The following is an 11,590-nucleotide window of genomic DNA, read 5'->3' as shown; positions in this document are numbered from 1 at the left end:
ACAACAGGTGCGGGACGAACTGGACCTGCTTCTAGACCCAGAAGCGGACAGGTATATTACTTCCCCCTTTGTGCTCGATATCGAGGAATACCAACTGCCCGCGAAGTTCAAAATTCCAAACATGAAGCCTTACGACGCAACCACGGATCCGGAGGACCACCTGTTCATATTCATGACGCAGATGCGCTTACAGACAGCTGCGGACGCGGTCAGGTGTAAGACCTTCCCAATGTTCCTGGAAGGAAGGGCCCGGCAGTGGTTCCAGGGGCTTCCCCCTAGGTCGATCGGCTCTTTTAACCAGCTCGCACGGCAGTTCTCTGCACAGTTCGTTTCCTCACGGGCCTACTCCAAAAGCACCGCGCACCTCATGACTATCCAACAGAAGCCCGAGGAGTCCTTGCGCGAATACATGGTACGCTTCAATAATGAGTCCCTTCAAGTTCGAGATCGCGACGATAAGGTAGTCATGGCAGCCTTCATCAATGGGCTGCGCAAGCAAAAGCTTTACACTGAGCTTGTGGAGAGACCTCCCAAGTCAGTTCGGGAGATGCTAGACCGAGCCCATGAGAAGGCCAACGCGGAGGAAGCAAATCGCCTTAAGAGCGCACAAGAGAAACTGAGGGATGACAGGCGCAGGAAGGGCGCCGACCAGGTGAGGGCACGGCCTGACCAGGGAAGGAAGAGTGCTTATGACCGTTTCCCCAGGAGCCGCCCAATGGGAGAGGACAAGTCTTGGACTGGCCTCACGGCACCTAGAGCTCGAGTGCTCGCAGTGATGGAGTAGGAGGGGCTATCCCGACCTCCTCGGCCCTTAGCTGGGGACAAAAACCGACGGGACCAAGGTCTGTATTGCGCCTACCATCGTGATGTGGGTCATGATACGGAGGATTGCCGTCATCTCAAGAAAGACATTGAAAAACTAATCAAACGAGGCCATCTGGGGCAGTTTGTACGAGAGGAACGAGCTGGCCTACAACGGGGAAGGCCTAGGTCGGAGCGTCCAAGCTACCTACGGGACCGGCCTCAGGGGCCCCGTGGCCGAACTCCCGAGCAGGAAATACAGAACCTGGCGGGGGTGATTAACACTATTGCCGGAGGACCTGCGGGTGGAGATAGCCATGCAGCTCGGCGGCACAACCGCCCCCCTCCCACGGGGGAGAGCTCGGCCAAGCGATTGAAGATGTATGAGGAAATAATTTATGGACCTGAAGACGCGGTTCCTTTGGCCTCTAATAACCATGAAGCTATTGTGATATAAGTCATCACCTGTAACTTCAAGGTGAGGAAGGTGTATATAGACAACGGAAGTGCCATAGACGTACTATATTATAAGACCTTCAAGGAACTGCAGCTGGAAGATAGACAGCTCGTGCCGGTTCGAACTCCGTTAATCGGCTTTGCTGGTCCTCCAGTGAGGCCGGAAGGGATGATCACCCTTCAGGTCACGGTGGGGGTGTCCCCAAGGTGCCGAACGATCCCGGTAAACTTCGCGGTAGTCAAGGAGCCGTCATCCTACAACATGATCCTGGGACGCCCCACGTTGAATGCCCTCCGAGCTGTTTGCTCCACCTTGCACCTCAGTATGAAATTCCCTACTTCTGAGGGGGTGGCTGAGGTGCTGGGAGATCCAGAGGTGGCAAGGGCGTGTTACATTGCCACCCTTAAGGGCAAAGAAAAATTAGTAGCTCAGACGATTTGTCTGGAATCCTGGGAACCCCTGGAGAGAGGGGAAAGATTGGAGACAGATGAGGGATTGGCCGAGCTACCCGTCCAGCCCGACCGACCCGAGCACACAGTGAAGGTCGGCGCCGGCCTGAGTGAGCAGATCCGAAGTTCTTTGGAATCTCTCTTGGAAGAGTATGCTGAGATTTTTGCCTGGAGTGCCGATGATATGCCTGGGATACCCACCGAGCTGGCAGTTCACAGGCTACATGTAGATCCCAACGTCCGACCAGTGAAGCAGAAGAAGAGGAATTTTGCTCCTGAGCGAAAGGAGGTCGTTAAGAGCGAGGTGGGTAAGTTACTGGAGGCTAAGATCGTTAAGGAAGTCTATTATCCTATCTGGCTAGCCAACCCGGTGCTGGTCAAGAAGGAGGAGAAAGCCTGGAGAATGTGTGTGGATTTCACCGACCTGAATAAGGCTTGCCCGAAGGACTGTTACCCACTCCCACGGATTGATCAGCTCGTGGACTCGACAGCGGGCTACGAGATCTTCTGTTTTTTGGACGCCTTCAAGGGGTACCATCAGATAGCTTTGGACGAGGGGGATCAGGAGAAGACCTCTTTCATCACTGAGGATGGGACCTACTGTTACGTTACCATGCCATTCGGGCTGAAGAATGCAGGCGCAACCTACCAGAGGTTGGTAAACAAGCTGTTCAGAAACCAGATCGGCCGAAACCTAGAAGTTTATGTGGATGACATGTTAGTGAAAAGCCGAACCCAGGAGCAGTTCGTCTCCGACCTGAGAGAGATCTTCGAGGTCCTTCGGAGTTCGCGAATGCGGCTAAACCCCAAGAAGTGCACTTTTGGGGTCAGGTCGGGAAAATTCCTGGGTTACATGATCTCTAAAGAGGGGGTCAGAGCTAACCCAGACAAAATCAAGGCTATCATGGACATGGCTCCTCCCCGAAATATTAAGGAGGTACAACGATTGACAGGGAGGATGGCCGCCTTGAACAGGTTCCTGTCCAAATCGGCAGTCCGGGGAGCGCCCTTCTTCAAGGCCCTGAAAGCTAATCGGCAGTTCGAGTGGAGCCTGGAGTGTCAGAGGGCATTCGATGAGCTGAAGGCCCACCTCGCACGGTTGCCGGCCCTGACCTCTCCAGAGTTGGGGGAAACCCTGTTCATTTATTTGGCTGCGGGAGAAGGGGCCATTAGCGCGGTATTAGTGCGAGAGGAAGAAAGAACGCAGAAGCCGGTGTATTACGTTAGCCGCGCCCTGCAGGGGGCCGAGGCCAGGTACTCGGCGGTAGAACGCTATGTTCTGGCGCTGGTACACGCAGCTCATCCTGTAGTGGTCATAACGGACCAGCCCTTGAAGCAGATCCTTTCCAAACCCGAGTCTTCGGGGCGGATGGTAAAGTGGGCTGTGGAGCTGTCGGAGTATGACTTGGGATACCAGCCCCGGACCTCCATCAAAGCCCAAGCATTGGCAGACTTCATAGCGGATGGTGTGTCCTTTGGATCGCCCGAAGCGGAGGACAATCAGGCCAATGACATGCAGGCTAGGAGGGACAGGGGAGTTAGTAAGGAAGTACCTGCCGGACAGGCAGCTAAGGCTTTACCGGCTCACGAGACTACCAAGGCCGTCCAGACCCAAGAAGCAGCAGAGGTCTTACAGGCCGAAAATGTTGCCGAGGTCACCCAGGTCACACAGGTAGCGAAAGGAGGACCGTCCGGAGAAGCAGCTGAGGCCCAGCAGGCCGGAGAAGCTGCCGAGGACAGACCATCCAGAGATGGCCAGATGAGACTCAGCAGGTCAAGAAAGCCGCCAAGGATAGGCCGGCCGGAGAAGCAGTGGAGGCCAAGCAGACCCAAGGAACTGCCAAGGTCGGAGAGGCCGAGGAGGCAGCTAAGGTCGGACAGGCCGCAGATGCTGACGAGGCCGGGCATCTTGGAAAAACAGACAAGGCTAAACTGGCAGGGGATACTATCCAGGCTAGGAAGGACGCAGAGGCGGGGGAACGAGCAGGTCCCACCTGGACATTGTACGTGGATGGTGCGTCGAGCAGAGAGGGGTGCGGAGCAGGTCTCCTCCTCATTAGCCCAACGGGGGAAGAACTGCCCTATGCGCTAAGATTTGACTTCAGAGCCTCTAATAATGAATCAGAGTACGAGGCTTTGATTGCAGGGATGGAGATAGCCCGGAAGTTAGGGGCCAGGTCGATAACAATCTATAGTGACTCACAGCTGATAGTGAACCAGGTGTGGGGAAGCTACGAAGTCAAAGAGGGGACGCTTAGAAGGTACGTAGCGAAGGCACACGAATTGAAAGGTTTGTTCGAGCAGTTTGTGCTTGAGCAGATACCGCGGAGCCAGAATAGGAGAGCGGACGCCTTATCCAAACTGGCCTCCACCTCGGCAGGAGGCATAGGTCGGGAAATACTGGTGGAGGTGGTTAAAAGCCGAGCATATGACCAAGTCAGCACGGCGGTCATTCAGGTAGTGAGCTCCTGGATGGATCCTGTCATTCAGTATTTAGCTCAGGGAGAGCTTCCACCAGACAGGACGGAGGCCCGCAAGATCCTCCTCAAGTCACAGAGGTATGTACTCACACAAGGAATTTTATACCGGAAATCTTACTTGCAGCCCTGGTTGAGGTGTGTGACGCCTGAGGAAGGTAATTACGTCTTACGCGAGCTGCATGAGGGCATCTGCGGCAACCATGTCGGCCCGAGAGTATTAGCCAAGAAGGGGATGTTGGCAGGGTACTATTGGCCCACCATCTTTAAAGATTCAGCCGAACTGGTAGCCAGGTGTAGGTCTTGCCAGCTACATGCCCCGATCCATCACGCCCCCACTCAGGAATTGGTTCCTCTCATCAGCCCGTGGCCGTTCTTCCAGTGGGGAATTGATCTGTTGGGGCCGTTTCCCCGTGCTCCAGGGGGTTGTGAGCACTTGGTGGTAGCCATTGATTACTTCACCAAGTGGATAGAGGCCGAGCCCCTTAACACGATAAGCAGCAGGTCGATTCAGAAGTTCCTTTGGAAAAGCATAGTTTGTCGATTCGGTGTACCCAGGACTTTCGTCTCGGACAACGGCAGACAGTTTGTTGATCAATCTCTCCGAGAGTGGTGTACGGAGCTCGGCATCCAGCAGCATTTCACTTCAGTAGGGCACCCCTAGGCCAATGGGCAGGTCGAAAACGTAAATAGAACCATCCTGCATGGCTTGAGGACAAGATTAGAGTCCGTGAGAACTAGTTGGCTGGAGGAGCTACCCACCATACTATGGGCTTACCGGACAACACCTCGGACGACCACCCAGGAAACCCCATTTGTCCTGACATATGGGGTCGAAGCGATAATTCCAGCAGAGGTTGGGGTACCCTCAGGTAGGGTGCAACACTTTGTGGCTCAAAACAATGATGAGGAGATGCGGCTTAATTTGGACCTGGTCGAGCACCGAAGGGAAGAGGCGGCTATACGGATGGCTAAATACAAGGGTCAGGTCGCACGCTACTACAATGCTAGGGTAAAGCGCATTTCTTTCAAGTCAGGGGACCTGGTGTTGCGCAAAAACTCCATTAGCCGAGCTGTGGGCACCGGTAAGTTGGACCCGAACTGGGAAGGTCCCTACGTAGTAAAAGAGGCTGACCGAGCGGGTTATTGTAGGCTGGCTCGCCAGGATGGTCGCGAAGTTCCACGCACCTGGCACAACTCAAATCTGAAGCTTTTCCTTTAGGGGCTTGCCCGGGCTGAGGTGACCAGCTGGACAGGTCGGCTCTATGTTCTGTTAGTTCGTTTTGTTGGTTCACTTTATCTAGTTTGGCCTATTTTGGCACCCCTCAGTTTTGAGGCTTTTCCTTTGGTAGTTCGTCCGAGCTGAGGTAATCAGCTGGACAGGTCTGATCTTCACTTCATTAGTTAGCTCGGACCGTATTAGAACGACTTCAATGCCCGAGCTGAGATATCTTTATAATGTATCCAAAGACTTTGAATAAAGGAAAATTTTTACAAGTGTTGAGCAAGAAAGGCCATCAGAGGCTATCTATTTCATTTCAAAAAGAGGAAAAACATGAGGGGGGCCATACAAAAGTGAGCTGGCCGAGCTCGGATCTAAGCCTAGCCTAATAGACCTGCCTAAGGCACTACCTTCCTAGTTCTCCCCTTGCTGTTCTTGCTCTTGCTCAGGGGAGGTCGCGGGCAGGGCAGGATTGGCGACCAAGGCAGCCAAGTCGCGCCCATTGGAGTAGCCCGTGACGAGTCTGTCAATCTGATCGGCAGCCTGGGGATTATAATCAGGCCACCTGCTCAGGTCAAAACCTGGCAAATTCAAAGACAGAACATCCGCCATGGCCTTGGTGTAGCCGAGCTGCAGGACGGGGCCATTCAAGATGGCCAGATCATCCATAAAGGCCTCGGACTTCTTAAAATCTTGAACGCCTAGCTGGCGCCCTTCCGTCCTGGCCGCTTCCACTAGCTCGACTGATTTCTTCTGCTCACTCTCTAGCTGGGAAGTCAGCTCGGCGGACTTTTTCTTCTCAAGCTCGCAGGCGGCCTGGGAGTCGGTGAGCTGCTTTTTCGTTGCCTCCAGCTCTGCCTCGGTCGCTTCGAGCTGACTGGACAACCTGTTCTTGGCCGCATCAGCCTGAGAGAGATTCTCCCCCATATTTTCATATCTTTGGGCCAGCTCGGCCCCAGCAACGTTGAGCTGCAGGTCCGTTAGTGAGGAGTCTATGGATTCTTTTTGAAAAAAAAAAAAAAAAAACTAAACTGATGAGGTGCCTAGTTGAGAAAGCTACCTGGGCTGCACTCAGGTAGTAGTGCTGCAGCAGCTCGGAAGTGGATGCGAGCTGGATGAAGTGATGGTCGCGGGGGAGCACCGAGCCCTTGACGAGCTCTCGAGCAGCCTCAGGAAACTGAGCCCGGTCGTTCAAAGACAGCCCCCACTTCGGGCAGAAATGGAGGGGGTGGGGGTGCGTGCTCAGCTCGGTGGGGGGCTTGAGGGGTATGATGTTCCTCGCCCGCCACATCGAGGGGGGTGAATCTGATGAGGCCTGCATCTCGGCAGTATTGACCCCATAGTGCTCTGCGGAAGCATCAGTGGGCGATGGCTGGGGCGTTGGGGTAGCCGAGGTGGCCACCTCGGTCCTGGCTTTTTTGGCGGTCGTCTTCCTCCTCTTCTTTTTGGGTTCTTCTGCTGGGGCAGACTGAGCTGCGGTCTGAGGAATGGGCTCAGGTGGGGGAGGAGCCACGCTTCCAGGGGCAGAGGAGGGCACCGTGGTAGGTGTGCCCGAGCTGCCCGTCCCTCCTATGTTCAATAGCTGGGAGAACCTCTTCACTGGGAGCAAAGAAATAGGTCAGTTCGTACGACGGAAAGAAAAAAGAAAAAGAAGGGAAAGCAAGGAAAGAAAGATCAAAGAGATTACAAGCTATAAGCTCCTCCGGGGTGAGGGGGCGAAGGTCAGGCGCATGGTCGTTCACCTCTGCTCGAAGCAGCCCCGCCGACCGGAGCTGGGCATTGCTAAATTCCTTCACCGATAACCGAGCATCCGAGCTGACCAGGAGGTCCAGCTCGGCCGCAGGAAGAGGTGAAGGAATGGGGTCGGACACCTGGGTCTCCTCCCTCCAGGTCAAGGGAGGAAAACCCGTGTTCTTCACATAGAAGAACTGAGCTTTCCAGCCCTTAATGGAAGAGGGAGTGTGAGTGAACAGCTCGCGGGTTGGGAGTTCTCCCCCGCTCCTGCGAGCAAAATAGAACCAGCCATGAACTGGCCCGCTCACCTTCATCTGAAAAAATGACCTGAAAAGGTCTAGGGAGTATGGAATTTCGAGGACTCGGCACATAATGAAAAAGCCGAGGATCGATCTGATGGCGTTTGGAACGAGCTGGGTTATGCGAATTCCCCAGAAGGTTAGAATTTGGTAAAGGAATTGGGGAATGGGAAGACGGAGACCAGCTACGAGCTGATCCCTGTAGATAGCCACGAACTCAGAAGGAGGTCGGCAAGCATACTCCCCTGGTCGGGCGGCCCTAGCCTCGAACTGGAGGAGGATGTCATACCTCCCTACCAGCTCGTCGACACCTCCCTGGTCTAGGATAGGGGGGATGAGCTCGACCTCCCCGAAGTCGATGTCCGGCCCCCTGGAAGGTCCCGCCCTGGTCCGAGCTGGAATTACCTCTAGGGGAATCCCTAGGTCGGCAGCCCCAGCGTCAGGCCGGACAGGTTGGGTGGGTTGGTTCATCTCTAAGGCAGGAGAATGAATGGGGGAAGGTAGGTACTCTGACGAGCTGGAAGAAGAAGAGCTAGAGGAGGAAGAGATTATCTCTATAGGTGCAGGTCGGGCTACTCTACGCCTAGGTGCCGAGCTGGTGATGTCTGAGTGTGTGGAGGAAGAAGACATAAAAGGGAAAAGAAGACTTACTAGTGGATGGGGAGCTGGTAGGTGCTTAAGGTAAAGCGCTACTCTGGAGCTCTCTAGATAGGGAGCGAGCTGGTAGAATTTGCGAAGGAGGAGAAATGAGAAAGGAAGTGTGAAAGTGACGTGTTGTAGGGCCTATTTATAGGCCCCTGGGAGGGAAGCCGAAGAGCCCCGAGTTGAGAATTTGAATTTATTACTGAACGGTTATCTTGGAAAAACGTTCGAACTGACAACCGTCATCATGAGAGGACGTGATCTTTGTAGTGACGGTTATGACAACATGCGTGGCAGTTACTTGGGCAAGGTGCACGGTCGTGGGATCGTGGGTCCCATCCCTGGCAGACCTGGCGCCTCGAAATTTGGTCTAAATTCACGCGACCCCTCGGTGACTCTAGACTCAAGGGGGGCTAGTGTAGTGGGGCAAATCCGCGCATGACACGTGTCAGGTCGGCAGATCACACGCGGCAGGTCGGCCATAGGTACCTCGAGGCTGGCACGGGCCAGCTCGGCATAAGAAAGCCAGCTCGGTGTGTCGGGAGCCTCCTGTGATGGGCTTGATGGGCTGCCGCCTCCGAACATGTAGGGGCCGCCGCATGAAACCCTAAGAAGACTCCGAACCCTAAGGGGATTTTGACTCCTATAAGGAAACTATCCCTCCTCCGGTCCTATATATACTACGCTGCCAAGGTTACGCAAGGTACGCTGACAAGTATTCTCTACTATTACTATATCCTTCTACGGCCAAACTAACTTGACCGTCGGAGTTATCTCAGGGACATCAGTCCCGCCTCCGTTCTTTCTTCTCAGGTCACCTAGCCCGGCCCCAGCTCGATTTGTCCAACCAGGTCGGCCGCATCAGCTCAGCTCGGACGCGGTTTTTGGCAGTCGCATCACTCATCATTCGCGTTGTTGTAAGTAGCGTACTCGTGTGTATATATTAATTCGACCCACTTTTGAACGTGGACCTTCTTGTGCCAGACTACTAGAATAGAAGCAGGCAGTTTTCATTTTCATTTTCATTTTCGTGTGACACAGAGAAGAGCGATCGAGAGGCGGTCGAATTCAAGAAAACATAATACCGTACTTACTAGTCAAGCATCCACTTCCAGTTCCAGAGACGAACACAATAAGATTTGCTTTTATTTTTTTTGCCCCCTTTTTGAGATAGGGAATTGTTTCCGTATCTCTGATTGTTGAGCCAGCCACAGTAGTAAATCAAAGATACGTAGGATTCCTTTTTGAGTTGCGTTTGATGTTTAGTCATACATCAAAATCAATTTTGATGACCAACTCTGACTTGAGATTCTAGAAGAAACGATGAATATACAAATGTGGAATATACATCAGGACAGAGACAGAGAGAGGTAATTTGTATCGGGTTCCTAGCTAGCTACAAATATATACATATTTTTCTAAAAGCACAAAATTAATACCGTTCAGCTGAAAAGATGCTAGCTAGCTACTACTTCATCATGCTCTTTCGCCAAAAAAAAATAATTACAAACTTTCGTTCAAGAATCATCATTAGGTTAGGACTTAGGAGATAGATAGATAAAATGTTATAAATACTAGTAATATCGGTCAATAAACAAGACCACCCAAAGTAATATCCAGTCATGACCATGCATATTCATACAAATACTAGTAATAATAATAAAAAAAAAAAAAAGGATAGCACAACAAATTCCAGATCCAAAGTACCCTACCTAAAAAATAGAAAGGAAACGAGAGAGAGGAGAGGAATAATCACTCGTCCATCAGTCTGGTATTTCGTTACGAGGAGTAGTGGCTGCTGACACTGACAGACGACCGAGTATTTATTATACATAATTACGTAGTGGAATAGAACGACTCGGTGGTGGCATTCCACAAGTGGCAATGGCATGGTTCTCGTGTTGTGATTGATCTCTCTCATCAGATCAGAGCTCCTCGTCACGAGTAGCAGCAACTTCATCCTTCAGATGGCGAGATTTTTCCTTTGCAGCCTGCATATTGGAGTCAATGGCCTCAGCAGCTTTGTGCTTGGCGGTCTCGTACCCTTGCTTGGCTTCTTCCGCCGCCATCTTTCCCATTTCTGCACCTGCTTCCTTGGCTGCTTCTGCCTTCTCAGCCGCCTTCTCCTTGGCCTCCTCTGCCTTTTCCGCTGCTGTTTCCCTGGAATCCTTAGCCTTTTCTGTGGCTGCATCCCTTAACTCTCCAACTTTCTCGGCAGTGTACTGTCCAGCACCTGCAGCAGATCGAGCAAGAAGATCATTTTTACGCTGAAAAGATTTTTTTTTAAATAAATAAATAACTCTTCCATGACGCTGTAATAAACTGTACGTAATTTGACGTCAAAAGAATTAAGGTACGCAATGGATGGTACCACTGACCAGAAGCAGAGTCTTTAATCCTATCTTTGATTTTCTTAGCAGCATCCGTGGCCGCATCAGAAGCTTGCTTAGCCTTGTCGGTGCCCAATCCTAAGCCTTCAGAGATCTTGTCCTTGGCCCATTCTGCCCATGACTCCGCACCCTCTTTCCCCGTCCCCGCTGCATGCTCGATCTTCACCTTGGCCTCCTCATATTTGGAATTGGAATTGGAATTGGGGGGGTCGTTCTCGGTGCAAGCAACTGCCGCAATTAGCGTGATCACCACCACCCCGAGTCCAAGAACAAAGGAGCAGTTCCTGTGCTGCATCATGATCGCAGAACCTCTTTTGGAAGCCATTCTTCCACTCCGGCAGATACCCATTCTCTCGTTCACACGTCCTCGCTCAGAATTTTGAAGTGTAACATAATACACCAGCTCAGCTGTTTGGTTTAACCTTTTCGGGTATGTGCGTACCCGTTATATACAGATATAAACTGCGAGCTAGTTGCTAGGACAAGCCCGACCGGGACTGCAAGCGGGTTAACTAAAATGGATTTGTTTTGCAGTCTCACGAACAGATCAATAGCATGCCAACAACAGCACAATCCGCACGTAGGGGGTTTTTACCTTTTTTCAAGGATCTATACATATAGATATGCGTGGTAGAGTGAAGAATGTGGTAGACGAGGAAAGGTATATCGCAAATTGAGGCGGTTTGCCCATCGGAAGATAGATAGGTGGCAAGCTACGTGGCTAACATCTACTTCATTCTCCATATCTTACTGCCACATGTGTTGCTTCCATCCTTAGCCAGCCAGCTAGCTGCCCGACCAAGACTGTATATATATATATATATTTTTTTTTTATTTTTTTTTGACCAAGACTGTACATTCAATTCAAGGTTGATTATCTCTTTCTTCATGCCTGCTTGCTTTAATTTGCTTCCTCCCTTGCTCTCTGAAAGGGTGCATAAATATCATAATTCTACTTAGTTCCTTGCATATTCAGCGAATGTACTTGATGCTAGATGACAATCACCAGCATTAATAGAGGTCTCCAAGAAACTAAGAAGTGGCGTATAAAATATATCAATGCTGAATACCCTATTAGATGCGAAACAATTGGGAGGACTGCCTAGCCAAATGTAGCGT

General features: G+C 51.8%; 1 protein-coding gene and 1 long non-coding RNA gene across 2 annotated transcripts; one reads left to right on the top strand and one right to left on the bottom strand.

Moving 5' to 3' along the window:
- The first annotated feature begins 8,402 nt into the window (after positions 1–8,402).
- LOC140038796 (uncharacterized) lies at positions 8,403–10,092 on the top strand. Its single transcript, XR_011842334.1, has 2 exons — positions 8,403–8,998; positions 9,123–10,092. It is a non-coding gene; the product is annotated as an uncharacterized lncRNA (long non-coding RNA).
- LOC113737859 (uncharacterized) lies at positions 9,624–11,182 on the bottom strand. The gene is made up of 2 exons (XM_027265006.2): positions 10,460–11,182; positions 9,624–10,314 (listed from the first exon to the last, which is right to left on the bottom strand). Exons 1-2 carry the CDS (start codon positions 10,818–10,820, stop codon positions 10,007–10,009), a joined length of 669 nt encoding a protein of 222 aa, XP_027120807.2. The 5' UTR covers positions 10,821–11,182; the 3' UTR covers positions 9,624–10,006.
- Positions 11,183–11,590: the final 408 nt, after the last annotated feature.

The sequence above is a fragment of the Coffea arabica genome, chromosome 3e, assembly GCF_036785885.1.
Source record: "Coffea arabica cultivar ET-39 chromosome 3e, Coffea Arabica ET-39 HiFi, whole genome shotgun sequence".
NCBI lineage: Eukaryota > Viridiplantae > Streptophyta > Magnoliopsida > Gentianales > Rubiaceae > Coffea > Coffea arabica.
The sequence above is the reverse complement of the archived record's forward strand: the minus strand, read 5'-3'. Positions and strand labels throughout refer to the sequence as shown.